The following is a 13,184-nucleotide window of genomic DNA, read 5'->3' on the forward strand; positions in this document are numbered from 1 at the left end:
ATCTATCTATCTATCTATCTATCTATCAATATATCATCTATCTATACATCATCTATCTATCATCTATCTGTCCATCTATATCATCTACCTATCTATTTCTCTATCTATCTCTCTATCATCTATTAATCAATTGCCTACCTGCTTATTTACCTCTTGATATTTATTCTTTTACTTTGGCTTGCTGTATGCTTAATAAATCCACTCAAACCTGAAAATATGATTACCATAGATCCTTCTCCAGGTCAGAACACAAAGATACAGAAAAGGCCCCATCAATATAGTATAGCCTCTTACTCTGTCATTAGGATTATGTGGCTATTTGATGGTCTTGAAATTGATCATCACATACCCTCTATTCTCTGCTGTCTAAGCATAAAGTGGGCTTGTACTTCTTGACCACGTTTACTTGGCTGCAAGAGTTAAGCAGTTTGGTTTGTAAGGGAGAAGATGAAATGGCATGTGGTACTTCAGAGCTAGCAAGCATTGCACATGGAGACCTCGAGAGCTCTTCTCCTTTGTCCCTTTAATAGTCTTGGATCCTGAGTAGCAAGTGCAGAAGCCCAAGCCCCTGTACTGTTGCTGTTTTCTGTGAGTGAGAAGTTTACCCTTGTCGATTGGTCATTTGGATTAACTGTCACTGTGTATGCATTAGCTTCTGAGGACCCATGCACTCAATAAAGGTAAGTCGTCTGAAGATAGGAAAATGAGGGAAGACACAAATATATACAGAAGTCCCTGAACAGGGTTAAAATGAATCCCTCTGGGCCTCCAGGTTCCCCCTCTTCACCATTCTCCAACATGCCCACTATGTCATACCCAATCAACACCATAAGGGCCGCTGTCTGTGGATGCATTGACACCTGCTTCAGTGCTCATGGGGGGTAGAGAGAGAGAGAGAGAGAGAGAGAGAGAGAGAGAGAGAGAAACAGCGGGAGAGAAACAGCGAGAGAGAAACAGCGAGAGAGAGAAACAGAGAGAAACGAGAGAGAGAGAAACAGAGAGAGAGAGACAGAGGCAGAGACAGAGAGCAAGTGTGCACAGAAACCTGCCTCAGTGACCAGAATTCCACTTCTATCTGTTCTACTGATTGGATTTGAGGCTCAGGGTTCACTCAGGAACTTATTTTCCCAACTTGGAATAGCAGGGTTGGTAGAAACTCCCGATACCCAGGATGTTGAGAAATGGCTAGCTTTCCCTCTAGGAAAGGAGAGAGACTTACCTGGCTGAGCCAGCACCTGGGTGGTGAGGCTGCTGGCCGTGAGCAGCAAGAATAGAAGTCCTGCGGAGGCCTGCATGGTGGAAGGAGTTGGAGCTTCTGCGTTTAGCTCAGCCTCTCTGCTCTGCTAGCTATTCAGCTTGCCTTTATAAAGAGCAGATGGGTGGGTGCTTCCAGGGAAGCCTGTGCCTTCACAGGGTCATGAAAGGGACATCCTGAGCTGCAGATCTCCTGGAAAGACAGCAAGGCAGAGGAAGCACAAACTGGGGGTGGGACTTGGCACCTGTTTCATCTATCTGGAGATGGGAATGAAGAAGACAGGGATTCTGTGATTATGAAATATAAGTAAACATTTTGTAGTAGGGCAAAGAATCAAGAGAATTACATGAGGGAGGACAGTGGATTTAAGAGGCCTTCATGGTCCCTGTGTTCGCTTAGTGATCTGTAAGACTTTAGAGGCTAGTAATATCCCATAAGGTGCCCACCTACATGTAAAGTTTTGTGCAATAGCTCTGAACATTGATGGGTCTGTATTATCAGGAAAAAACAGTACACAGCCTTACTTCTGTTATGTGATCAGTGACCATAGAATTCTAGTGCTCTGGAACATAGTGTCACCGTGAGGAAGCAACTGTACAGACAGCTTAGAAACCTAGGACCTCACTTCACTTGAGCTACACACACACACACACACACACTTCCTAAGAAAGTATTTAGCAACCTGGGACTCCACTTGCACTAAGGCACATGCACACTCTTCTTCAAAGAAAGAAAATGACCACTCTGCCTTAATAACCCATGGCAATTTATTAGCACCCTGTTTTCTGTGCATGTATGTATGTATATATAGTATAGTATGTATGTAGCTGTCTGTCTAGAACATCCTGGTACACATCCTGAAATTAGAGACAGGGGGTGCATCTGGCCTGGACTGGAAAACTGTGTTCCTAGAATGAACTTTTAGGAAAATATTCCTATTTACCATCTTATGCTTATGCATGATGTGGCATGCATAGGATTAAAATCAGATGTGTCATCAGAAAGGACATGTGCAGTAACAAACTTATAACCCAATCAAAACAGAAAGCTACCCCATCCAACAACCAACTCCTCCTTCTGGACCCACCAAAGCAAGCCATGGAAGTACAAGGACCGAGGGCTCTTGAGCAATGTCTCAGAGCCCGCCGCTTCCTGGCAGTCATCTGCTCTGTGCTCCCACTTTGCTTCTAATAAAATTGCGTGCTGCTTTGCTGTTTGTGTGCACTTCTTCAATTCTTTGACCAACACTCCAAGAACTTAGAAGCACCTGGTCCAGACAGTGACACCTAGAAGTACCTGGTCCAGACAGCGACCACCACTAACAGAGAACTATCAGAAAAAAGTAAACTGCTTCCTAATGAGTTGGACAGCTTCACTTGTCAGTTTGATACACCTGGGAAGAGGGAACCTCAAATGGGGAATTTCCTCTAGGGGACTGGCCTGTGGGCATGTCTGTGGGACACTTTCTTGATTTTTGAGTGATGTGGGGGGACTCAGTTCATTTTGGGTGATGCCACTCCTGGGCAGATGGTAGTGAATCACATCAGAAAGCAGGCTGAACACAGGCCAGGGGAGAAAGCCTGTAAGCAGCATTCCTTCACGGTCTGTGCTTCAGTTCCTGCCTCTGGGTTCCTGCCCCGAGTTCCTGGCTGATATCCTTCCAAAACGCACTGTAATCTGAGTTGTGAGATGAAATAAACCCTTTCCTCCCTCAAGCTGGTTTTGGTTAGTGATTTATCACAACAACCAAGCCTACCTAATACGACTACTGACCTTGACAATGTTTTAAAGCAGGTCCAAAAAAATCTTAATTTCAATAATCCTAAATGAACTTAATGTACAGCTGTCATTGAAAACCACTGGCCTAAAAGATGCTGTATTAAAAATAAAAAGTTTGGGACCAAGGAAGTATTGAGAATTTTAAAACCAGATTTTTGTCTGATAACACTCTGCTGTGGTTGCCTCGTGTCCTTGGAAAGTCACCACCAGTTCTCAGACAGGTAGGATCTTCCAAGAAATAAGGACACCTAAGAAGCCCTACTCCCCTCCCCCAAGAGCACAGTTTCGGGAAGATTGATGATGTTTTTATGTTGTTGCTTGTTTGTTTTTATGTTTACAAATTTAACATGGCCAGAGCTGACCATTGTCTGATTTGACAACACGTCCTGTCTCCCCCTGATAGAAACACCAATTGAATATAATCATTTCCAACACCTCTGTTTTGATAGGTAATAAGCCTTTGATTGTTATCCAAGTGCCTCTGAAAGTCTCAAAAATGTTATTAGATGCAATTTCACATTTAGGATTCAATCTTAGAAAGGAAAATGTTGTCAGGAGATGCAAACAATTAAAATACCCTAGTTGGTGATGAGAAACAGAAGTTAGGTATGCATTAGAAAGTAACATGAAAACGTTTGAAATAAACAATAAAAACAAACATAGAAAGTTTTATGATTACCAAGAACATATCTCTTTCATAAATGAGAAAACTAACAGAATTACTATCGAAAAGACTTTCAGTACCATATTCCCCCAGATCAGTACAAAATTTTAGTTCCATGATATTTTCTTCTTGAGAAAAATGTTTATTTTTATTTCAGTTACACTACCATATTCCCCCAGATCAGTACAAAATTTTTGTTCCATGATATTTTCTTCTTGAGAAAAATGTTTATTTTTATTTCAGTTACCAAATCAAAGGATATCTCTTTTTATGATATCTTTTATTTCTTCGTTGAAAATTTCATACATGTATACAATGTATTTCCATCACATTCACCTGTCATTTCCCCCCTTGACTTTGACGTATTCAGCATTTTAAAGCTATTTGCTTAGCTGCTAAAGTCCTTTTCCAAGTAAAGTCAAAACCTACTCCCGTACAATGAACACGCTCTACTGAAGTAGGTATGTTTGCAGTGGAACATGTGCATCTCTGTCTTCACACCCTAAGGACTCAAGGAACACCTTTAGAAAGTCAGTTTTCCCATTTACCGTCACCCCCTGAACACGGCAGACAAGGCATCTAATGACTTCAAAATACAGAAGAGACAAAAGGTGCAACCCCCCGCCCAATCCCTTATGTACAGCCCTAAACTCCCAAGTAAAAGCTTCGAGGAGAGGCAACATCTTATAATGGGATAGCTGCAGTAAATCACTGTCTTGCATACCAGCATGGAGGCACTCCATGACTACTTCCTGGCTATCTGGAGCACTATCACATCAAATTGAGTGTTTAGTAAAGGTAACATGGAAAAATATGTTACGAAGGACTTGGGTTAGAAAAGGACAGTACTGTGGTCAACTGGTGATACCTGTCATGGGCACAGAATTGTAGGGTACTCTTGCTGGCCTATAAACACCCATTTTGACTGATTTGACAACACTTCCTGTCTACCACCAACAGGAACACCAAATGAATATAATTGGTCAGCAACTACCTAAAAAAGAACCAAATAGAAGCCAGAATGCTTGGTCTTTCCTGTTCCTTGCTGCTCAGTTCCAGGTGATCTAGGATAGTGGGTACAGTGGATCCAGGAGGTCTGAGTTGCATGACGACTCTGTTATGACAAACTTCATACCACGGATAGCTTGCCCATTCACAGTCCACTAGCCTAAGATGGAGGTAACAATTACACCTACCTTAGAGGTCTGCTATGAGAATTAAATGAATTAATACAGAAAGTGCTTGAAAGAGTTGTCAGCCTTCTGTAGATAGATACTCAGTGCCTAGAAGTTAAGGTTTCATTAATAGAAAGTGGAGCAGCTTTTGTGGACCAGGAGTGATTGGAAAGAGACTGTATCTAGGTAGGTGGCTTTTTCCATCTGTCCTCCTAGATTTCCCACTGCTTCTAAGTAAAGACATCCTATCGTAGGGATGACTTTCAAGAATGCCTGAGCTGGACATGGAAGAGGCATGAGGTCTCAGAAATCATTCCAAAGGAATGCATTTGGAGCATTCCTGACCTCAGAGATGTCTGGCTGACGTGGTTAAATGGTTATATATCCTTAATAGGAATAATTTGGTAGTTCAGTCAGGAGTTTAGAGGGACTTCCCATTTCTCAGCTTCCTCCCTGAGATGATGGTTTTTGTGTGAGTCCAGAAACTTCAGTGTGAATAAGTAAAATAAATATTGAGACATTCAAGTTCAGCAGCTGTTCCATCCAACTGCCTGGCTGTCCCTGGCAAGTGGGGCGGCAGCAGCTGGCTGGGGTTCCAGCTGCATTTGTGCTCCTCTTAGCTGGTTTCTCGGCAGTCACCAGGAAAGGACCCACCACTTGCTTGTAATGTGATTATGTGGCTGATGAATAGGGCTGGGGAGGCTAGGTCAGAGGCCCTGAGAGAAGGACAGGCAGTGGGTCCCTGGAGGGGAAACACAATCTTGGCTGCACCAGTGCTTTTCTGAGGAACGCTAAGCATACAACAGGGAAGGATGCTTGAAATCAGAGCTCTTGGCTTTGATTTGCTCTGCTCCAGATTTTGTCTTCCATGTCCAAGTCATGGGCTGGGAGCAGCTCAGTAGTAGAATGCTTATTATCCAAGACACACAGGGCCTCGGATTTGAGCCCCAGAACTGCAAATGAAGTCAAACGAAGCAAGGTCACACACAATCCTGAAACAGCCATGAAAGAGGCATAGATGGGTATTTTATTCCATCCCTCTCTTTAAAAGGAAAAAAATAAAGTAGAAAGCTGAGGCCTGGGGACCAGAGACAAAAGTCCAAAAGCTACTCTATGTATTTTAGGGAGAGCTGGTCCTAGACATTGCCACTTGACTCCTTCCCTATGTTGTGAAATCTCTGCTGCACTTTAATGCTTTTCTCTGTGTGCTGATTAGTTTTTACTGTCAACTTGACACAATCTAGAGTCACCTGGGAAGAGGGAACCTCAACTGAAGAATTTCCTCAATAGGATTGAGGTGGTCATGTCTGTGAGGGATTGCCTTGGTCGATGATTGATGCAGGAGGGTTCGACCCCCTATGGGTGGGATCATCCCTGGACAGGTGGTCCTGGGCTGTATAAGAAAGCTAGCAGAGTGATTGAAAGAGTGAGCCAGAAAGCAGTATCCCTCCATGGCTTCTGCTTAGGCGATGGACTGTGACCTGGAAGTGTAAGCTAAAAAACCTTTCATCCCCTAAGTTGCTTTTGGTCATAGTGTCTACTAGCAACAGAAAGCAAACTAGAACACTGTTTACCTGGACCAAAGAAAGCTTTCTGACTACCCCCTCCCTTTGGGCTCACTGAGGTCATGTCTACAAGTTTCTGGTCACTAATGGACAAAAAGGAGCTCAAAGTGTGTTAGCATAAAAATTCTAACAGTGCTTCTAGCTAGTTGCAAATTGCCATCGACACTAACATGCAAAGTCTATGTAGTGCATTGTCCTGTGTCATTTCACGTGAGACTCTTAATCCTCCCAATCAACTCAGGAAGTAGGTATGCTAATTAAAACCATGGTAAAAAGGAGAAAACATGGATTTTGAGAAGTCAAGTTATCTTCCTCTTCTGTGAAATCATTTAGAAAAGGGATGCCTGCTTCCCAGGGTTGCCTTGAGGAGCACTTAAGTTCCTTTGTTCTGAATGCTCTTACTGTTACATGATCTCACCGTAATCTCTTTGTGGACAATAAATTCTCTTTTGTACAAAGGTGATAAAATGGAAGTACACGATACAGCTGCCACGTCCCTGGACCCATTGGTCATAGTAATGCTGGTCCAGCCTTCAATCACAACAGTACAGGTTTCTGTGCAATCTCTGCGATACATATTTGTGGTTTGCCGTGCTGCCAGATGTTGCTCAAGCAACTTGTTCTCTGCAAAAGAGTGACTCAGAGATTCAGGCTACATGCAAGCTACAGGGGTCACCTGGAACACAGAGCCTCCAAGTGCACTGGGGAAAGGAGATGGTAAACAGACCTAGGCATGGAGGCAGTTTACATCACGTCTGCCCACATGCCATTGACCTTCACTTATCATGTGACTCCAGTGTGTCTCTAGACCAAGGGATGAAGGGGAGCAATTGTATTGGTTACTTTCTTCGTTGTTGTGAGAAAATACTTAACAGAAACTACCTAAGTAAATAGTTTGATTTGACTTATAGCTGAGGCAGAGTCCATTAGGGCAGAGATGCTGTGACAGCTGGTGTGTGAGGCGACTGGATCTGAAATCAGGAAGTAGTGTGAGAGGAGTACTGATGCTCGGTCTAGGACTCCCTGGCCCATGACTGGTGCTGCTCACATTTAGGGTGGGTCTTCCTACCTCAATTAACTAACCTAGAAACTCCCTCACAGAGACACCCAGAAGTTTGTCTCCTATATGATTCTAGACTCTGTCAGGCTGAAATTAATATTAACCGCACCGTCATTAACTCATCCACAGAAGAGATGACCCAACTTCCCATGGGGACATTGTATCATATTAAATAGGCAAGGTCCCTCTGTGATGGCTGATCTTCTCTGTCAGATGAGGATTTGGATTCATCTTGTCCACTGGCCTGTGCACCAAAAAGCCAAGATATTTAAACCTAGTATGTTCAGATTTAGAAGGACAGTGTACTTGCAGCCAGTGCCCTCATTCATGAGGGGAAGACGGTAGACATCCAGTGGCAGGACTCTGCCACAATCCCACAATCCTTTAGGCGGATGCTGTTGCTGAGGCTTGGCTCTGCCATCTGGGAGAGCTCTTCTGTCTTTTTTAAAATCCAGGTTCTGGGTGCTGTGTGAGGCTCCTCATTTTCTTTTCTTCCCTTGACTATGTCTGGTGTGCATTGAAGACAGCTCTTAAAGCTTGTTGTCTAAGCCCCAAAGAATCATCTCAGTCTATCCTTGTCAAGGCTTAGTTATTGCTTGAGTTTTAAGGAATTCTAAATTCATTTGTCTTCATGCAGACAAAGGGCACCTTCCCCAGGTAACACTCCCTGTTAGAGTCTTTGGTGATGATGGTGCTTTCACATCTATGTTTTGCTTTTAAGTATCTGTTAGTGATGTTGCTGCACTCGGGGGCTTGGAGTTTCTATTCATTTTGAAGTGTAAATGGCTTTGGGAATCCAAGCTCAAGCACCATTTCCTTGATAGTTTAGCATCGTTTTCTCAATAACTCTGGAGGCATCTCATGTCTGTATTGAATCAATTCCTGCCAGCGGTCCAAGTTTCTAAATGTCTTTCGAGTTATTTATCTGCTCACTCCTCTACTTACTAATGAGACTATTAGGTTTGAAATGACAAAGATACAATTTCAATCTGATTTTCACCCCATGTCACTTCATTCAACCGAGAGGGTTCTTTTTTTATTTTTTCTTGGACAAAGAGATAGAAAGAGATAGAGATGAGAAAGAAATAGAGATAGATAGATAGATGCTTGATAGAGATATACAGAAAGAAAGAAAGAAAAAGACAGACAGAAAGAAAAAGACAAAAAGAGAAAGAAGGAAGAAAGAGAGAGAGAGAGAAAGAAAGAAAGAAAGAAAGAAAGAAAGAAAGAAAGAAAGAAAGAAAGAAAGAAAGGGAAAATTTTTTGCAGCACTGATGTAACCCAGGGCCCCACATGTGTTAGGCAAGTGCTACCTACTGAGTTATACCCAAGCCCTGGACTTTTGTTGCCAATTATTTCTCCCTCTTTTTAAGTTAGTTAGTTAATTAATTTGGCCTTTAAGTCGCTGAGTCGAATTAGTGTTGCCCATATGTGTATGAGTGTGAGATCATCCTCTGGGACATAGGCAACCTACCAGGGCCACCTCCCTCAGACACAAAGAAAAGTGACATTCCCCCAGCAGCCATCAACTGTCATTAGCTCTTCAGCTATGAGTGGGGTCTTCAACAGCCCTTCCCATCCATGCTGGAATCTGGTTTTGTTTTGTTTTTTGTTTTGTTTTGTTTTGTTTTAGAGACAGAGTCTCCCTGTAGCCCCAGCTGGCCTGGAACTTGCTATGTAGACCAAGCTGGCCTCTATCTCATGGAGATCCACATGCCTCTGCTTCCTGAGTACTGGGATTAGAGGTGTGTGCCATCATACCCCATGATGGACTTTTTAACTGGCTTGATCTTTTCTGGTCTTATGCAGATAATCACGGCTGCTGTGAGCTCATGTATGCAACACTGCTGAATATTTTTAACCCTTAAATATCCTCTCTTAATGTTTGGAACCTACTAACGGTTTGCATTTCCTACAGTGTAAGATCTTGAATTTGTGGATTTTCTTCTCTTTCATTTCTATCTCAAGGTCACTCAATTCTTTAAATGTTTTCCTTATATCAGTACCTTGACAGATGCACTATTAATATGTATATATTTCAGACTAAAGTTCCAGGAGTCAGGAATCCACAGCTTTGACATTTTAGAACATGGGCCTTCATCTTTCCAACCTGAGAAATCAGCTTTCTATGCCTGTGTCCTAGTTTGTTTCTCCATTGCTGTGACAAAATACTCTGACTACTACCAACTTGGGGAAGAAAGGGTTTATTTATCTTATATCTCCCGGGTCACAGTTCATCAGGGAGCCCAAGGTAGGAACTCAGGGCAGGAATCTGGAGGCAGAAGCTGGAGCACAGGCCATGGAGGAACACGGTTTACTGGCTTGCTCCCTTGGCCCCTGCTCTGCCTGCTTTCTTATGCAACACAGGCCCACCTGCCCAGGAGTGGCACCACCCATAGTGGGCTGGGCCCTCCCACATCACTCAGCAATCCAGAAGATGCCCCACAGACATAGCCACAGGCCAGTTCAATAGAGATAATTCCCCGGTTGAGGCTCCTTCAACCCAGGTGTGCGTGAAGTTGACACTAAAGCTTTCCAGCACAGCCTGTCACCAACAGTCTGCTAAATTTTTATTTTGAGACAGGGTTCTGCTCTGTATCCTTAGGTTGACCTTGAACTTACTATGTAGCTCAGCGCTGGCCACGAACTTACAGCAATCCTCTTGCCTCAGCCTCCCAAGTGCTAGATTGCAGGCCAATATCACCATGCCCCTCTGTTTCAGGTTTGCAGTGGTGACACAGGATCATCGCAGTCATCCCTCTGTTAATCAGGCCCTGGTGACTGGGGTTAGCTAGCCCCCAGTCACCAGGGTCCTTAACACAACAAAAGCTAGTTTTATGCTCATGACATGAGGTAGGGCATGTGGCTTTCCTACACAGTACTCAGTATTTGGGGATATACACTTCTTTCACCCTGATGGTGACTCCTCTTGCCCCCACGGTCACCATGATGGGGCAGGAGTAAGCTGGAAGTATGGGGGTTTGGCAGGGACTGAGTTTGGAAATGACTTCCATCATTTCAGTCTCCACCCAGTCAGTTAGCATTGAGATGCACAGCCACCAATGAAATGCAAATTGGGATAGGGACTATGGAAGGACCTTTGTCTGTGTGCTGGACACTCACAGTCTCTGCTACTTTAGAAGTGTGTGCCTAGCAGCCACATCTAGGTAGTTTCAAGTAAAAGACATGTTCTTCATGTCTAAGCCAGAGATCATAGGTGAAGTTCTGTAAAATAGAAAGAATACCAAGAAATTTCAACATATATCCCATCATTGGTTCCCAGGCATGTAGGAGAACCAGTCAAAAGAAAAAAGGGTCAGCTTCCTATCCACCACTCCCTATCAGCATCTTCGGTAGGGTACTTGGGTATCTGTCTGTGGTGGTTCATATATATGAAATATATATATATATATCACACTTGAGTGTTGTATTTACATAATTTCCACTCCTCCCTTTCTCTCCCATTCCTCCCACATTAACCTCCACCCTTTCTCAATTTCCTGACCTCTTTCTCCATGCCCAAAGAGGACAAGGGCCCCTAGGCTTAGATGAAGACAAATGAGATTAGAATTGCTTAAAATGAAGAGCTAGCCACGGGTGTGTCTCAGTTGGTAGACGCTTGACTAACATGCACAAAGCCCTGGTTTGATTCCCTAGGGCTACAAAACCTGGGTGTGGTGGTTTACACCTGTCATCCTAGCACTTGGGACGTAGAGGCAAGAGGATTAGTTCATTCTCAGCCACCTGCTGACTCTTAGGCTAGCTTGGGCTACATGAGACTCTGTCTAAAAGACGGAATTGAAAAGAGAGAGAGAGAAGGAGGGGAAAGAGAGAGGAAGCAGAGGAGGAAGAAGAGGAAGAGATGAGGAGGAGGAAAGAAAGTGATCTAAGGCTTGACAAAAGTTGTTTAAGCTGATTCTTGATTCTTTTGGGATGGCCACAGGGAGCCCCTTTCCCTTGGTGTTGCTAAAATTCCTTCTAGGAGTCACCATCCAGCCCCCTCTTTTCACTGTCCTTATGACATATTGTGATATCATTTCTCCAAACTACAGTTTGTGAAACTAAAAAAGTTTATTGGGGTTACTTGTAGAGCAGTGGGTGAGGGGTTACTTACAGGAATGTGGAGACTCCGTCCACCCCAAGACCACACTGAAAAGTCTCCATATCGTGACTTCCCAGCAGCTGTCCAAAATGGTGAGAGTGTGTGCCTCATGGCATATTTTTTTCTGCATATATACCCTTAGCTCCGTCCCTTCATGCAGTTAAGGATGACTGATTGGGTGGGAGGGGTGACTGACTCTCCCTACCCCTCTTTTTCTTGAGGAATGCCCACAGTCAAGTTTATAGTCCTAGGCAAACAGATGCAGCCAAGCTTGGGAAGAAGGCGTCTGTCTATAGCTTGCCAGTTGGAGGACAAGTCTATGTAACACTTGGACCGTCCACCTTCATGCTCTACCTAACATTAACCTGTACCACGGGACTTACTCATCATAGTATAGCACATATTCATTCCTCTCAAATGCAGCATCTCTAGTCCATAGGGACAGGAAGAAGGAATAACAACTTGGGTGAGGCTAGTCTGCCTCCTGGTGGCTCTTTTGGGATTTGAAATGATGCTGCTTGTTTCTGTACTGAGATGAGGTTTGACTGATTGACTGCAGCCTGCCGGAGAGGCAGAAAGTGCTGTTGGAGGCTGGCCTGAGCATCATGATTTCAGCACGTGGTCACTAGAACATTGTCTGCTTGCCACTAAGGTGTTGGACATGTCCTGACACATTGTGCTTCTTCTTCATGCTTTAATGGAACGCTTATCTCCAAGAGGCTCAGCTGGAAGAAATGGGGGTCTGTCAGACTCCTGCCCTCAATAATCTCCCTTCCCTGCTCTCCCTGACTGTCAGAGATGGGAGACTTTTTTTTTATGTGTATGATCGTTATGCCTGCATGTATGTAAGTGCACCCGTGTCATGCAATGCCCATGGAGGTCAGAAGAGGGTCTCTGATCCCCTGGAACTGCAGTTACGGATGGTTGCTAGCCACCATGTGGGTACTGGGATTCAAACCCGGGTCTTCTGCAAGAGCAGCCAGTGTTCTTAACCACTGAGCCATCTCTCCAACCCAAGATGGGAGATTTTTAAAGACACATGGTTCCCAGATGTGGAAGAGAATCTGCAAGGTCATCCATTGGTCCCATAGCTCCATTTTCAAGGGGAAATGTGCTCGTAGCATTAAGGACTGGAACGGTGGAGAATGATGAGGGACTAGCCGGCAGGAGGCTGATGAAATAAACGAAATGCTGGGAAAGGCAACCGCTTTGGGAAGGAAAGAAAGGTATTTATTTGACCAAATGGCTGCGGCTAAAGTCAGATATCAGATTCAAAGCTGGGAGGGGCAGGGACTGGCTTTTTCTGGCGGCAGCCTTCCGTGCTCTCCTGACTTACAGGTGAACCCAGGTGAAGTCTACAGCCTGCTGATTCTTTTGTAATGCAATCCCCTCCCTCTGTACCTAAGCCCCACTCCTTGCCACCCCATTAACCCTTCTAACTTCACTTTGTCCTTTAAAAAGACACCATCAAAGATAGGTTTTATACAAAAATATATTTTATATGAAAATTCAATAATCATACGTAGAAAAATTCCACAGTATAATACCATCATGATTCATCTTAACCTCTTTTTGAATAAAATC

The 13,184-nt window shown here is 43.9% G+C and overlaps 1 protein-coding gene across 2 annotated transcripts in view; it reads right to left on the reverse strand.

The window, feature by feature from the left end:
- LOC103746070 (eotaxin) overlaps positions 1-1,415 on the reverse strand; it is a 3,681-nt gene extending 2,266 nt beyond the window's left edge. The window contains exon 1 of one of the 2 annotated variants that reach the window (XM_017801952.2): positions 1,220-1,415. In XM_017801952.2, coding sequence (XP_017657441.1) covers positions 1,220-1,295 — 76 coding nt within the window. In that variant the 5' untranslated portion in view covers positions 1,296-1,415. The remainder of the gene's footprint in view (positions 1-1,219) is intronic. The other variant, XM_008848161.3, reaches the window with a different exon arrangement.
- Between the last annotated feature and the right edge of the window lie 11,769 nt (positions 1,416-13,184).

The sequence above is a fragment of the Nannospalax galili genome, unplaced genomic scaffold (assembly GCF_000622305.1).
Source record: "Nannospalax galili isolate Female #2095 unplaced genomic scaffold, S.galili_v1.0 scaffold363, whole genome shotgun sequence".
NCBI classification, from domain to species: domain Eukaryota; kingdom Metazoa; phylum Chordata; class Mammalia; order Rodentia; family Spalacidae; genus Nannospalax; species Nannospalax galili.